Source organism: Leopardus geoffroyi, chromosome X, assembly GCF_018350155.1.
Source record: "Leopardus geoffroyi isolate Oge1 chromosome X, O.geoffroyi_Oge1_pat1.0, whole genome shotgun sequence".
In the NCBI taxonomy this organism is placed as follows: Eukaryota; Metazoa; Chordata; class Mammalia; order Carnivora; family Felidae; genus Leopardus; species Leopardus geoffroyi.
In genome coordinates this window covers 109903299-109920052 of record NC_059343.1, presented here as the reverse complement: position 1 = coordinate 109920052, position 16754 = coordinate 109903299, and the positions used below count along the sequence as shown (strand labels likewise).

General features: G+C 40.8%; 1 protein-coding gene across 1 annotated transcript; it reads left to right on the top strand.

The window, feature by feature from the left end:
• The first annotated feature begins 1541 nt into the window (after positions 1 to 1541).
• Positions 1542 to 15610, top strand: RAP2C (RAP2C, member of RAS oncogene family). The gene is made up of 3 exons (XM_045472483.1): positions 1542 to 1998; positions 4422 to 4732; positions 13117 to 15610. The coding sequence occupies exons 1-2, from the start codon at positions 1726 to 1728 to the stop codon at positions 4698 to 4700; spliced, it is 552 nt and encodes a 183-aa protein (XP_045328439.1). The 5' UTR covers positions 1542 to 1725; the 3' UTR covers positions 4701 to 4732; positions 13117 to 15610.
• Positions 15611 to 16754: the final 1144 nt, after the last annotated feature.

Here is a 16754-nt window from a genome sequence, read left to right as displayed (position 1 = left end):
AATTTAGTGTCTAACACCAGTCCTTCCCTTGTGCGTTTCAATGACCATGAAGGATGACCGTTAAAACAAACTTCAGCGTGGAAGAGCCAGCCACGCAAACTGCAGTGCATGCATGTAAGAAAAGATTCAAAGCAGTTAGTCGGCCTGAAACATTTCCAATCAACTGTTCCCTGAGCGTTGCTTACCTTTCCTGCTGTGTAGCGGTTGGAATCAAATAGGGGGGCAAAGCTGAGTTACTGTCAGATAAAGTCTATTTCTACTCCTGTTGTTTTTGAGCCTTGTGATACGAAGGAAAGGGGTGACTCTGGCATTTGCTGGTGGAGTTGAGCAGATCTGCCGGATGATAAAAGTACCGTGTGTGTTTAATGATTTGTCAGGCACGGCTAAGTAAAAGCCATCACCGACGAAAGCCGTGCAATAGCGAAGTCTAGAGGGAGTTCGCACGCGTTTCTCAGACAAGCGTCAAGTGGAAGAAATACCAGCAAAGAGAATAAACTTTCTTGGCTGCTTTATTTTCCTCGTCACTTCTAGTCCAGGGATGTTTGGCGCTCTCCCGGCGGCTAGATGATCGCCGGCCCTCCCGCTCCGGCCAACCAGCCGCTCGAGTCCTCAGGCCGCGGAGACGCGCAGGGGCTGCAGCGGGTTCGGGGTGGGACGGCGGCGGCGGCGGAGGCAGCGGCAGCGGGCGGGGAGAGGGAGGCCGCCGGAGCTCCTCGGCGAGGCCCTATGCCAAGGCCGCGGCCCCGACCCGGGAGCGTCCCCGGCCGCCTCGCTCGGCAGGGCGCGGCCCCAGCGCCACCCGGCTCGCCCGGGAGAGGTGGGACTTTCCCCACCGGAAGTGATCCCGGCCAGTCTCGGGGAACTGGGGCACCTCAGCCAGTGTGTCAGGGAAACCCTTCCGGGTGTGTGCTGGGGGGGTAGGGGTGGGGGTGGGGGGTGGGTGAGAAAAAAAAGAGGTGGCTTCGCCTGGAGTGGCCGCCGCCGCCGCCGCCGCCGGACGGCCCCCGCCCCTTTCCCCTCCGCGAGCAGCGGCGCTGGGGCGGCGGTGAGACGGAGGAGCCGGCCGCTGGCCATGGCCTCGGCGTGACGGAACCTCCCGGGGGGCGGCCGGGCGGGTGCGGACTGCGGGGTAAGCGACGGCGTTGGCGGAGGCGGCCGGGTCCGGGCGGGAGCTGGGGCGGGGGGCCGGCGGGTAACGCGCCCCCTCTCCCTCCACAGGCCGGACGACGCCCGCGGGAGCCGCGCGGCCCAGAGACCCGCCCGGGCGGCAGCGAGTGGAGCCGAGCCCACAGGCCCGGGCCGGCCCGGCGGCGCGAGCAGGAAGCGGGGTCCCTGGGCCCCTTTGTGTGAAGGGCGGGGGAGGGGTGCCGGGCCGCCCGTGGCCGCGGGGGCCTCCCCATCCGCGGCCCCCACCGCTTCCCTCGGGGGCGCGGCACGTCTCCCCACTCCGCCCCTCCGGGCTCGCCCTCCTCCCCACGCCCCCTGCCTGGGCCGCAGTTCCTATAGGAAGGGCATCACCGTCCCATCCCCACCCACCCGACACTTGGCTCTTTCCCCTCCCCCCCCTCCTTTAACTTCCTCTTCTTCCCCCGTCGGGCCCTCTGCCTCTCCGCACTCTCCTCCCCGGTTCGCAGATTTCCGCCCACCTTCCGCCTCCCCGAGCCGCCGCAGCTAGCGGGGTGTTCTTTTCCCTCCCTCTGGTAGGAGTTGCTGAAGGTGAGACTCATGAGGGAATACAAGGTAGTGGTGTTAGGGAGCGGAGGGGTTGGCAAATCTGCCCTCACCGTGCAGTTTGTCACCGGGACTTTCATTGAGAAATATGACCCCACCATTGAAGATTTCTACCGCAAAGAGATCGAAGTGGACTCTTCCCCCTCCGTGCTGGAAATTCTGGACACCGCGGGCACTGAGCAGTTTGCCTCCATGAGAGATCTCTACATCAAAAACGGCCAAGGTTTCATCCTGGTTTATAGCCTGGTTAATCAACAGTCTTTCCAGGTAACCAGACCGAGTCTTGTAATTTGTTACAAGGGGGTGTGGTGATCCCACATTTACTTCTGGTGTGCTTGAGCAGTACGTTAATGACTATGTTTTGCTTTCTGAAAAGTTAGACATGGCGCATTTTTGAGGTTACTTCTGGCACGGAAAAGTATCGGGTTGTTTCTATAGAGAGTCTAAAGTAACAACCGTCAACAAATATTCTAAAGTTATTTCTGAGTCGCAGGAAAAGTGAGAAAGGAATAGGTCGGGCTGTTTGTGTTTAGCCTGGGGTAGAACCTTCCAAAATTGCTGGTTCAATTCAACAAGTATTGATTAACGTACTTAACACAGCAACGTTTAAGAGACGGTCTCAGGTAAATAAGGCACTTTGGAAGGAAAATTATTTGGAGCCGGTATCTGTAACTCCTCTGTGGCTGCCTTCCCCACCTTTTCCTCTGTTCTCACCCAAGTTTCTCAACCAGATTCATAAATCTTAGTGGTGCAAGATGAAGAACCGAAGACCTGCCTTCTAGGCATTTTACTTTGCGGGTGTGAAGGAAAGTTACTAATTGAAAAGACTGGTACCTAGAATATAACCAACAAAAATCTGCAGTGACGCTCCTGCAGTTGATCGAGTTGTTTCTGATAACACGGACTATATTTATACAAAATATGTGGATCTGGGAACACTGAACAAGTGCAAATTTCTAACCCTGGCTGGGTGGCCAAGCTGGAGCTGGTCCAGTTTCTTCGGAATATCTGCCCTGTCCTTCACTGGGAGACCGACTGAAAGTTTAACATTATTTTAAGAGATGCAGTAAATGTTGCTATTTATTCCTTGAAAATAAATAACCTCATATTGACCCATTCTATTGACCTCCATTGATTTAGGAAATGGATATTTTTTTTTCTGCATTTAAAGGTATGTGCTTAATGTTGCTTACTTAAGAGACGTTAAGTGCTCTAGCGAATACAATGTGCTAATTCCACTTTTCTTAGTATTTAAATTGCAGTACTATAGTGAAGTTTTCCAGTAACCACATATAGCAACCTCAGGATATTTTTCCTCACAGATAATAAGTGTTGTGACCAAACTAAAGTACTTTTTATGTAGGCTTGAATTCCAAAGCAGTAATAGTATCATAAAAGCATTTTTCCCCAGAAAGTACCAAAGGTGCTATTTGACAGGAATTTTCTTTCTAAAGGATCCTCTAGAGATTTGTTATTCTATTAGCTGACTCTCTTGAGGCTGGAAGCCTTTTGGAGGGTTTTTCATATGATTTCCATGATATCTACTTCTCTTATAGGCATAAATAGGGAGTGAAAAACTGTCATTATTTCAGCAGAGACTTAAACTCTTGCAAGCCTAAATGTCATACATTCGGTTTCTAATTTGAACTTGGGTTTCCGTAAGGACACAGGGAAAAAAGCTTAACCTGGAAGACGGAATTGATAACATGAGCAAATGAAATTGTTGCAAACATGAAATAATTGTTTTCATAAATTTTCAGTTGTCTGTTTTTCCTTCGTCTTGCATGTGAATACTCAGTTCACTGTAACTATTCAAATGAAACGCGTTTAATATTTAAGTCAATCCTTTTAAGTTATGAAAAATTTTTAAAAAGTGTACAATTAGTATTAAATCTGAAATTGCCGTAAATCAATAACCCCCCAAAAATTGAAGCTACCTGAGAATTGCTGAGGTTCTTATCTTTCCTAGTTAATTGTAATTAGAGACAGTTGGAGGAAAATTCAAGCTGTAAAACCTAACATAGGCAAATAAAGGTATGACTTTCTTCCCGCCCAGACTCCTCAGTACGTTTGTCTCCCAGGAGCTGCTGCTCACTGTTACATTCGTTTCTCGTGTATTTTAAGGTGTCTGATTTTACTGGAATAAAGGCCTACCAGTACATTTAAAAGGAAATGTTTAAGTGTATGAATCTGTTTTGAACTGGTCTTCTAGGCACCAGTGTTTTTGTTCCCACCTGAAACACTTTCTCTCAAGCACTCTTGCTAAATGGTTAGGAATGCATAGATGCTGCAGTCCTGTGCTGGGATAACAGGTGTTTTCAGGAATGATGCCAAGCCGGGAGGATTAAGGAGCTAGCCAAACATCCTTCTGTACAAATGGATTCCTCATATTTGGAAACTTTTTAAATCTGCATAGGCTGGGGGAAAGAAGGGATTCAATGAGTCCTAAAGTTAGTGTGCAGCCTACATTTTATATTCTAGACAGAAACCCAGCAGCTGAGGTCTGTGGAGATTATCTAGTTCCTACCTCAGTGGAGAAAATAACATTTTCTCGGTTTAGGTGTATGGTTTTATTTTGGATTAAACTTTCTGTACTTCCCGAGGAATTATTATCTTGTGATATTGTAATAACTTCTGTTATGGTTATGCAAACTGCATGACTTTTTTTCTTTTTGTGATCATTTGAATAGGATATCAAGCCAATGAGAGATCAGATTGTCAGAGTGAAGAGATATGAAAAAGTCCCACTAATCCTAGTAGGAAACAAAGTGGATCTGGAACCAGAAAGAGAGGTTATGTCTTCCGAAGGCAGAGCTCTGGCTCAAGAATGGGGCTGTCCTTTCATGGAAACATCGGCAAAAAGTAAATCAATGGTGGATGAACTTTTTGCTGAGATCGTCAGGCAAATGAACTATTCATCCCTGCCGGAGAAGCAAGATCAGTGTTGTACAACTTGCGTTGTCCAGTAAAAAAGAACCTCAATCATGGCCATACCGAGCAGGTTAGTTGTTGACGGAAGCTTATGAGCCAGAGAGTGTATTGTTTTTGATCAAGTGTAACAAAAAGCTGGTTAATATTAATACACATTGTGCTACCTTCAATCTCTTTGCTTTTAAAATAACATTTCCCTTAGCACAAAATAGTCAACATTCAGTGAAGAAAATAAAACAGATACAGATAAGCAAAATGAAGGTAAGAAATTGCATGTATTCCTATCACTAAGATTTATTTTTTAAAACTGAATGTTCTCTGCTTCACTGATAACATTCCTTTGGGGTGGAGTGAGTTAAAGGATGCTACACCTTTCCCCTGTTCTGGTGATTTTACATCCAATAATAATTTCAGAACGTGATTAGTTTTAGGTTTCCTACACTTTTCTGTCCCAGGCTAGAGAGCTGCTGTAATTGAAATCATCAATTTACTAATCACCCAAGTGCTTGATATAACAAGATGATTATTTAATCAAGTTCATCTGTACCTTGCACTTGAGGGACTTAAGTGACCTCTGATAATAACAAATTACAGTGCCACATGTATCTTGACTTCATTATGAACGTATGGCCCAAATGAGAGTCTGGTGGAATCATCTGCGATGTGTTAGAAGAGACGCACCCAAGCCCAAGCAACATTTTTATTTAGTTTAGTAAATGATGGAGTTGATTGGAACGATAACAAAACCTTGAAACATTTCATGGATAACTTCATAAAAGTTTTGTCAAATGAGTTTTTGAAAAAGCAAAATTATGTAAAAGTTATTGAGCATTTTAAGTGGGATTATTGTATTCACATCACGATCTCTTAACCTAGGTTATCATTGCGTAGATAGTCCCACTTAGACAGTAACACTTAGATAATAAGATAAAACAACCAATAGCCTGGGTGACTGGGAAGCCACAGCAAATGCCAGACTGGCCTTACAGTCTCAGGAATGGAATTGATTGCTTGGAGCCAAGACTGACCTCAAGTCTAGGAGGCAGTGCTGCGAATGGCAGCAGGCATTGCAGATTGCAGTGATGATTCCTAATCAAAGGTCTGGCTTATGTATGCTCCCTGGAGAAAAGAGTAACGGTCCCTAATTTATCTTTTCAGACAAGATCCTCTGTCAGGTAGTGTCACCTTTGAAAATGAAGGATGACAGCAGTGCTTTATTCCAAATGCTTTCACACACCAGCCTTTTAGCATACCGGAATATGATGAGAACACATTTATTTTCTTCTACCCAGCCACCTCTGTTACAGCGTCGCCGTTCAGACTCCCTGCAGCACATGTTTGGCTGGTGGCATCACACTTGCGGTATAGTTTTTTGAAGCAGGAACAGACGTATGTAGGGGATTGAGTCCTGTGTTCGTGTTTCCGTAATCTTTCCTAAATTGTAAGCCGATTTCAAGTTTGAGCAAGTTTTGTGTGGTGACTGCGTCTTCACCATTACACTCTGTTTCTCCCTCTGACACTTTTTACCGGCCAAATGACACAAGTGTACACATTTTAGTGTTGTCACCTTTATAAAATATTAACCAGTTCCCACAAAATGTTCCCAGCTTTCTTTGCATCATTAATGTAGACAGCTACAGGAAGTAAACTTTGAATAAAATTCCGATTGGCAGATGGATAATTTCCAGAGCGATTTTTAGATCTTTCTTACTCCCTGTTCTCTTTAGGTTTATTTCATTTTGCAGCTTGTGATCTAAATGGCTTTGAATCCATTTGGTTACCTACGGGAATGATTAAATTGAATTGCTTTATATCTCAAGCCAACTGTGTTTAAGTTTTTTGTTAATGTACTAAAAACAAGAAAATACACCAAAAATTGCTCGTTTTTTATAATAATAGGCAAGTTGCCTGTGTGATTTTTTTGCTTGGTTTTCATTTTTGTAAGCAGAATACACAGTTGTAGGTGTGAGCATTGAAAAAAAAATCTCATCAACTGAGTGTCTGAAAATATTAGAGGAAGTTCCCTGAGCAAGATCTTTTAGAATAAAGCACACTATATGCATTTTCTTTCCTGAAATCAAGTAAAGTTGAATCGATGCGTATGGGCATGTGTAGCCTGAGGCCTGTAAAGTTTGTGGTTGTGCTTCCTCACTAATGTATCTAAAAAATAGGCGACGGATTCTGAGTCCTGCAGCTCGAGGTGTGGAGCTCTGACGTCTGTCAGTCCCAGATCTAGACGGAAGATCAAACTTTGACAAGTAAAGGTGACTTGAGAAGTGTTTGTCCTTAATACTTAGAAGAGTACCTTTTGTCCAGGTGAGGAATGATAATATTCAAATAAGTCAGGAGGACTCCTGTGATTGTTGTAAGTTGGCTGCTCTTAATTGAAAGGGAAAATTGTAATGCTCTAAAAATTGCTTCTGAGAATTCCTCACATTTCTTTCTTTCTTTTATTTATTTTTTTGTTTGTTTATTTTTGAGACAGAGACAGAGCCTGAGCGGGGGAGGGGTAGAGAGGGAGGGAGACACACAATCCGAAGCAGGTTCCAGGCTCTGAGCTGTCAGCACAGAGCCCGACGCGGGGCTCAAACTCACAAGCCGCGAGATCATGACCTGAGCCGAAGTCGGACGCTCAACCGACTGAGCCACGCAGGCGCCCCTCCTCATGTTTATTTCTTAACCACCTTTCAATTTGGGTCACCTTCAGTTTGGGTCTCTTGCCCAACACCTGTTTATCTGCATGGCTCCCAGGATTGTTTCCTCACCTTTCACCCTCCTGCTGGCAGGAGTCTTAGAGTGCCTTTGGATACCCAGATTCTTTATGTGCTGCTCTCGTGGTGGGTTTCCTTACCCCAGGAGCCTGCCATCAAGGGCCTTGGGAGACTTCTTTACTGTGCAGGAGCAGTGTAATAGAAACCCAGGTCAGCGTTGAAGCCCTGTTTTGCCTTTATTAACTACATCATAGCTCCTCTGTATATTGCTGTAAATAATTGACAATCGGCTCTTTTGCTCTACTGTTCTAGAGAATGATGGGTGTTTGTTAATCATCCCATAATACTATAAAAGAAGCAAATCACAGCGCTGTGGGCATTCAGGGAAAGGAGAGACTATGGTCAGTTAGAGGAGATTTCTCAGTATTCTGAGCTCTTTCTTATGGGAACTGCCCTATGCATTGTGGGATGCTTAGCAGCATCCCTGGCCTCTACCTACTAGATGCCAGTAGCATTCTCCCCGCCCCTTAGTTGTGACAAGCAAGGATATCTCCAAACCTTGCCTAATGTCTCCTAGGGGGCAAAGTCACCCCTGGCTAAGAACCACCGATTTAGAGGGATTGGGGCACAAGTAGTATTTGACTCAGGTCTTGGAGAATGGGTAGGATTGGAGGGGGTGGGGGTGGGGGTAGAGGTGACTTCCAAACAGAAGGAATGCCAAAAAGGGGCAAAATAATATTGTAAATTAGTAGTCTGTTGATTCCCTGAAAGGAAGGTGGGAAATGCCATAAAGTTATCCTTTAAATGTGACAGTTTGGTAAATAACCTTTTGGCAAATAGAATTTTTTTAAAGATTATTTCTCAAGGATTTCCGTATCTCAGTCCAGTATTGATAAAAGTTATAAAAAAAAAAAAAAAAGAGAAAACCAGAATAAAAAAGGTGTTCTTCACTACAGATTGAAGGTCTCCTGCAAGATTTTATCCTATTTTTCTCTGGGTATTATGGAATGGGTTCTCCCAAAGAGAGTAAATGGTGCATAAGAGTACCAAACACCAGCAATCAAACTGAGAGAACAAAGATCATTATTTATGTCACCCTCAGTTCATTATATATGTCAGCCTGAAGAAAAAGCGAGATTCTTGATTCAAGACCAGCACATCATTTCACGTGGCAGCAGAATGCCCGGGATGTTAACAAAGGCTCCTGAAAGGCTGAACTATCTATGAATGTCATTTTAGTCTAGCTGGCCTTACCATTTCTAAACACAGTGGGATTGATTAGCATTTTCAGGGTTTTTAAAACATATTTATGTGGAATCAGAATTGTTTCTAATCTTTTTCCCCCCGGCTTTTAATTAGATATGATATGCCGAGGATTTAGCAAATGGCAAAGGGAAAATCATGAAAATTAAATTACATCGTGTACTTTCAAATGCTGGCATTTTCATATCCAAGTTAAATATTAATCGTATCAGTAAAACACTGGGGTGGAATTCTGTTGCAGAAGTTACAGTTTAGATACTTCCTTTTTTTTTTTCCCCCTGCCCTATTTTGCATATCACCTTGAGTAAGGAAAACAGCTTATTTGAAATGCTCATTTGTCATCCAGCTCACATGGTGAGCCAAAATAGAGCCCGGCCCTGGATGGAGCAGGGAGCATGCTTTGGGGGGTAGTGTGTGCCCTAAGGAACTGCAGTCAGTGGACCTGGGGTAAAAGCATCCTTTCTGCCTCTGCTAATTTTCCCAGACCACCCCCCACCCCCTGTCCCTGCCAAAAGGTTCATGGTCTGGGACTGTTCAGTGTGAAATAGATGCCTAGTTAGACCTGCTCTGGGTGTGGAGGTGTCTGGTGATTAGAATGACTCTTTGTATATCTGTTCCCTCTTTAATTGCTTCCTTTTAACCTCAAGATTAGGCTTTTATTGCAGAATGAAATGCATATGAGCCATTCAGTTTTACTCCATTACCTCTCTGGCTTAGAATGAACCATCAGTAGAATTAACAAAAATTGCATCATAGAGTTGGAGAATTGCCACCAAGGAAGTATTCTAGCCATACTACAGGAAAGATTCTCCTCGTGGGATTACTTCTGGGTGGAATTCTAAAATCCAGAAGATAATATCACCAAGAAAAACTTAAGTCCTGTCAGCTGTTGGAAAAACTTACCCTACCAAAAACATGCTCACAAATTCTTTTGGTTAGCCACAGTTGTAAGAGCATCAGGTTCAGAAAAAGCTGTTTAGAGTCGAGGGGAGTAGTACCTTACCTGGTTTAATTCGAAGCTGGCAGTAGGAATCAGATCATTAGGCTCACACTCTGCTTATTAGCAGTGGACAGGTCCTACTACTTGAGATCTCAGAATTGAATTCTTTAAACTTAAGGAGACTTCAGGTCTAGGACAGAAGAAAAATATTTTATCCCTTCCTTTCTACTCTCGGTTTCCCATAAACTTTTAGAGTGCATATTCTCCTAAAAGCATGGTTCCACTTTCATTCAAAGATGCGATGCCATAGTTCCAGCCTGTGCTCTTTATGTTTAGTGGATGACAGGTGAACACTTCTAGTGACCGAATCCCCCTCTCTACCCGCCAACAAGTTTCATGAGTATTACGCAAATTAGAGAAAGAAACAAGATATTTAACAAAAACATAACATCTATCAACAGAATTCTAACCTAGTGTTTTGCTAACATAACTGATATTTAACTTGGATATAGAAATGCCAAGTAAAAAATGTGATGGGAAATTCATTTCTTAAAAAAATTCCTTCAGTTAAATCCCCAGAATATCACATGTCTAAAACTGGAAAAAAATTAAAATTGATTATGGTTGCACATTGATAGTTGCTAAAAAGAATGCTAGGAAATACCATTGTATTTAGAAATGGTAAATCTAGCCAAGCTAAAAAGACATTCTATGACTGCTATGCGTTTCAGGAGTCTTTGTTAATATCCCAGGCATTCTGCTGCCACGTGAAATGATGTGCTGGTCTGGAATCAAGAATCTCCCCTTTCTTCAGGCTGACAGAAATAACAATCTTTGTTCTTTAAGTTCTGTGTTTGGTACTCTCGGGTTCCAATTTGCCCTGCTTGGTAGACCCTGTTTCATAATTTCTTGAGCAAAAGGTTTGGACTGTTGTTTCAGACTGTGTGTGTGCACGCGTGCGTGCGCTCTTCCTTAACAAAATCTAATTTAGAAAGAAAGTGAAAAAGTGAAACCAGTTAAGCAAGAGTTTGAGCAGAAGCTTCCAGAGTTGAGATTTGTTGGGTGTCTTGCTGGAAACTCGAGAGTTGAGGACAAGGATCACTTGTGTTCTGTCTCACAAGCAGCGAGTTCTACTTCTGCAACTTGTCTGGATGTGATATCCTGGGAGCTCAAAAGTATGAGTTTGACCAGCTGCCTTTAAAGCTTCTGGAATGTTTTTTAAATGAATGAGAGTTGTTAGTACACTGAAAATTTTCCTGTCACAGTGTGGAGCAATAACATTTATATTTCGCATTCTGCGAAATTCTAATCTGAGGGAGACTGTCCTTTCTGCTTAATGCAAGCTTTTGCTTCGGGATTTATTACTGCAAAGAATCAAAGTTTATTACTCTTCTGAAAAATAGCTGGCATTAATACTTTGTTTAATGGTGTGCCTCATATTAATATTGTTGAGTCTCACCTGAGATTTATCTAGGTCTCTTGATTTCACTGGAGTATTGTCATCCTGCAGAATGTGGATGGACCAAATGTTAATCAAGCTTTTAGAGGGTGGGAAATGATGTATGTATCACCTTTTATTTAATGTCGATTACAGTTAATAAGCCAGTTTGTATTCTTAGTGTTTATTTTGGCTAGAAACAAATAATTACTACATCCTCAATTTGATTTCAGAGAATGCCTGAGCTATTAAAACACCATATATTACAAGTTTTCACTATTTAAGAGACGTAATCATATTTGAAAATCTCAAACTCTTTATAATTTATTTTGAAAAATGTAGATTAAAAATTACAACAAATGGTATTAATGGAGATCAATTGAGAAAAGTCTAGTCTGAATTACTGAAAAGTCTTCCCATTGAAATTCGTATATATATTGAAATGCTGTTGTGTTCATAATAGGTATAAAAATTCAAACAAGGCTACAAAATATAGAGGTCTTTAGTCTGGATATCAAAGACATAATTCTGGTCTTCTAGAATTTATAACATAGTCGAGAAATGAGGAGAGGTACCTGACATTTGCATACTTTGTAAGGTGCTGTCACATATCACCTTATGTGACACTTATCACAGTCCTTGAGGAAAGAATTTTTATGGTTATTTTGATGAGGAGGAAACTGGACTCACTCAAGGTTCAGTAACCAGTGTCCTAATTAACAATTTACTTTGATGCAAAAAACGTTTAATTTTAATTGGAAAAAAAATGTATTATAATAATTTCAAAGGAGGCAAATGTTTCTATTTTTCCTCATGTGTTTAGGTGGCAGAATTTCAATAAGGAGCAGAGAGACATTCTTTAAAAGTCATTTTTATGATATAGCTGCTAATAAAGAGTTCTCTCAGGCTCTTTGGACACTACTAGAAGTGTAGGTGTCATGAAATTAAAATTACGCAGGTATAAATATTGGTAGAGCCTTTAGATGATCTTAAATTGGTTTCACTTGGCATTCTTTCATAGTCCCTATTCTGCTCTTTGTTTCTGGCTTTATTTAACAACTTTTACTTTTTACATTAAAAGACAAATGTAATTCTACTCCCTTTGAAGCCATTTGATGATCCAACACAGTTAAAGGACTTGGTGTCTGAATGATAGATTTTCTTTTCCCTCGGTATTAATTAGAAGGGCAGAAGTATATCAACTGTAAGAGTAGAGACAGAGAAACCCCGATCATAGAAGTGCCTGTGGCGGGGGGGGGGGGGGGGGGGGGGGAGGGATGTCCGAAAAAAGGGCAGCCGGAATGGCAGCCGCTGAACTGCTGTCACCTAGCATCTAACCCAAGTCAGGGCACTTAGGAGGTGCTCAATAGCTAGACCGTGATGGAATGGCATTTTCTTATTTTAAAATTTCTAAAAAACCCAAAACTTTGAAAAGTTGTGCATACTGTCAAGTTTGCTCATAATTAATATGCATTTAATTCTAGTGCCATTTCCCATGACAAATATGAAGAAATCAGATTCCAAGTAGAAGTACTATTTGCCACTTTTATACTGTAAAATCTTTTAAACCAGTAAGAACATTGTTGATATTGTATAAAGTATAATAACGTATTTAAAAATAAGCCAGAGTTACATACACACAATAGACTATATCCAGTGCATCATTAGTGTCTGTTGCTAATTTTCAGTGACTTTTTTTTAAAAATTTTTTTTAACGTTTATTTATTTTTGAGACAGAGAGAGACAGAGCATGAACGGGGGAGGGTCAGAGAGAGGGAGACACAGAATCTGAAATAGGCTCCAGGCTCCGAGCTGTCAGCACAGAGCCCGACGCGGGGCTCGAACTCACAGACCGCGAGATCATGACCTGAGCCGAAGTCGGCCTCTCATCCGCCGGAGCCACCCAGGCGCCCCTCAGTGGCTTTTTTTGACCACATAAAATCACTTTTTAATTGAAACTGATGGGGAACACAGTGAAATTCCACCTTCAGATACTTCTTCTGGTACCAGTTCCATGTGTATACAGACCTGTTGTCAGTGTTCTCATTTTAAACTGTGATCTATATTTCTATCTTTTTACAACGTTTTAATCTTAATTGCAGATAAAACTCAGAGGAAATTTGCACAGATGCTGCTTTGGAGAACTTTACAACCTGGGTTGCAGAACTGAGCCTTGGTAAACCTGTCTCTATTACAGCATGTTGCCATACATCTAATTAAGTGCATAAGGTCTTTGGCCTTCAAGATCCATCGACCTTCAACAGGAATGCTTAGCACGTTTACCATATGTTTAAAATCTGTTCTTTATCAATCAGTCCTTTTGTAGCTTTCTAAGTTCTTATTGATGGCTAATATGCAAGAATTAATTTTTAATATTTTAATTGATTTCTTTAATCAGTTTCTCAACTTGTATTTATTAAATACTCAAACTCAGTATTACCTACTCAATGCCTTTTAAAAGAAAGTTATAATGGAGAAAAAAATTGAGCCTTAAACAAATGGTTACTTCTGTATATTACCTCGCGCCAGTGCTTCATTCTATTTGTAAAATCTTTCTCCTTTAAATGGTTGGTTAATACTTTGAGACTTGGTTTACGTGTGGCAGTGTTGTAAAAAGAAACTAAAGATCACGTTTTACCTATATGGATGGAGTATCCCTTTTCTTCAAGTGCAGTTTGTGATGTGTTTTTGTAATTAACATGTTCTGAAAGTTACAATTGATATTTGAAATTGATTGTAGAGCATCTAGCTGAAGAGTTAAGCATTTGATTCCATTAGGTTTTCACATGTGTTAATCTCATTTACAGCATCGAATTGCAGCAGTAACATTTTCCTTTCTGTGAAGTTCTAAATTTAGTTATGACCTACTTAGCAATGCCTTTGAAAAGGGATATTGTATCCATGGTAAATTAATTGTATACCTAAACAGAGATCGCTCAGCTTTGCCTGTCAGGCTTGTAATTGACATCTAGTAGACTTCTGCACATGTAAAATTGAATTCAAATAAAATCATATACGCTTTCTAGTTCTTAATATTTGTCTTTCTGAATAATAGTTTAAAGCAATATTTGTTAAAGTTTTCTTGCACTATCACAGTTGCTTTTTTAGTTCTTTCTCAAGAAGCATGTTCGTAGTAGAGACAAAAATCTGTGTAACAGGAGAGGATAGCGCCAAGTCTCTGGGCTTTTTGTTTGTTTTTTGGATTTTTTTTTTTTTCCAAATGTGCTTCTAATAGCCATTGCCTTCCATGTTGTTTACCTAATCAGCACATTTTGTCTGAATACTTGAACATTTTAACAGTAACACAGGTATAGAAACAGAAAGGAAACTTTCTTAAGAGTAATCTTTTGGTTCAGTTTTAACATCTTGACCACAAGCGCTTTTTCTAGCAATGACTTTAAAATTTTGTAAGTTTGACAGTATTTTCTTGTTGGGTTTTTATTTGGTTGTAGTTGTGTGCTTTTAATTTGCAGAAGTTAGTAACTGCAGCTCACCTACTGCACCAAAGTTCTCGAGTTTAGGAGCCCAGCTTTAGTCATTTGAACATGCTTCTAAATAAAAACAAAACAAAAAACCAAAACTATACTTTTGATCTATAATACTAGCTCAATAACTTTGTCAAGGAAAGCTCTAATATATGCAGTGATGGTTTATGGAAGGGTGTGGCAATTTTAAATTTATATTGTGTGTGATGTTCCAATAAAGTGATATCTACATTCATGTGATTTATTGGTCAGCATGACCATTAATTATTGCGTAGAAATTGATTAAACTTTGATTTCCTTTTTTAAAATCGTGTTGCATTTGATTCCTAATCAAATTCCCTCAGAGCGAACTTTTGATCTTAGATTTTGAGTTTTATGGTGAGATTGTAAGGGTGGAAGCAACTGAAACATTGTTCCTTATTTATAAACTGCTTGAAATGAATACCTATTTTAAGTTTGCACTTTAATACCAAACTTAAAACCAAACACTCAGTTCAGAGTAGGTTAAGTGATCATGGTTCATCGTTATTAGCTGTGTGAAATTCTGAAGGAATCAAATAATTCATGATGATTTAAAATTTTCTGCAGATGGATTTTTTTTTTTTATATATCCAGTATTTCTTTCCTATGGATAGTTCCCCCCACAGCATTGACCTCAGCAACAAATTTATCTTGAATTCACTTAGGATCACAGGAATCAGGGGAAAGTGATTTAAAGGTGGTTTCTTCAGCACATTTTAAGAAAAGGGACCAAAAGTTATTTTAGCTTCCTCAATAGATTGCATGTCAAGTTGCTTATTAGGATAATAAATTAATATTAAATGCAATATATGTCTCGTCTTTACTATGGCATCCGTTTAGGAGTTGTTCAAATCACTGCAGTAGGGCTCTGCAAATAAAATCATGTAACCTATTATGGATCTAACGTACTGTAACTTTATCAATGAAAGGTAAAAATCTCAAGTAACAAGTACAAGCATTGAACAATGACCTATAAAGATTTGTAAAAGTAAAATTTTTCCAATAGATTTCATTCTTGTCATTTTGTAAGATGACCCTGCAGTCCACCTGTTTGTAACTTTTTTAATAAAATAGACATCTGTATTACTGAGGTTGGTTTCTTGAATTTTTTGGTGTGTTACTAATTCTAGATTTGCTGACTTATAAATCTCTTATAACTGAAAGCCATTACTTTATATCAAAATGATTATGTGTATTGTATACATTTAAAAAGTTAAACGTTCACTTGTGTCCTTAGTCACCATTCTGGCACATGTGGGAAAACCAACACATATCCTAAAATGTAACATTTAATCATTTGAATAACTTACAAATAAAGTAGAAATAATGTGTAAAAACTAATATACATATCTTGTCCCATTTGGAGAAAGTGTCCTAACTATAAATCTGTTGGCTGGGAATTATCCACGTGTAGATTTCAGACTGTATTAAGCAATACAATTAAATTTTGAACTACCAAATGAATTAAGAACATTCAACACAATCAAGTTATCACTTTGGGGGCACCTGGGTGGCTCAGTTGGTTAAGCAGCCAACTCTTGGTTTCAGCTCAGGTCATGATCTCGTGGTCATGGGATCAAGCCCCACATGGGGTTCCATGCTAAACGTGCAGCCTGCTTGGGATTCTCCCTCTCTCTCTGCCCCTCCCCTGCTTGTGTGTGCTCTCCCTCTCTCTCTCTCTCTTTCAAATAAACTTTTTTTAAAGTTATCACTTTGTTTTATCCAGTGAAAGGTTTTGCCAGTCACTTCACTGACCAACTCCATATTTTTAAATTGTTGAACTAAGATTTTTAACGTAAATGTTTTTTTAGCCCGTAATCTTTTCCTTGAAATTGGATAGTTCTTTCTGTCCAAACATATAGGGACTGGATTTTTTTTAATGTGTAAAAATGGGCAGGTTTATATACCCTTGTCATAATACATAGAAAGTATCTTACCGTTCATTACCATGGATTATTGGTCTGGAGTCGGGCTCCAAACACCTCACATATTAGATGCTGTCCTTGAAGTCCCAAAAACCCTTTTCTACAACGAAGGTGCTCATGATTTCCAGGCCCTCCCCTTTTTCTTCCACTGATGTAGTATCCCTTCATCCAGAAAGGTCAACATTTTTAACCAAGTGAGTAACAGAGAAGGTGAGAGGATGGCCTAGGGTAAGAGGTAAGGGGTTCCAGGCTGATGAGCCAAATCAGTGCTGGATATCCAAAAGGTACTTTGTCACCGTCAGGGCACTT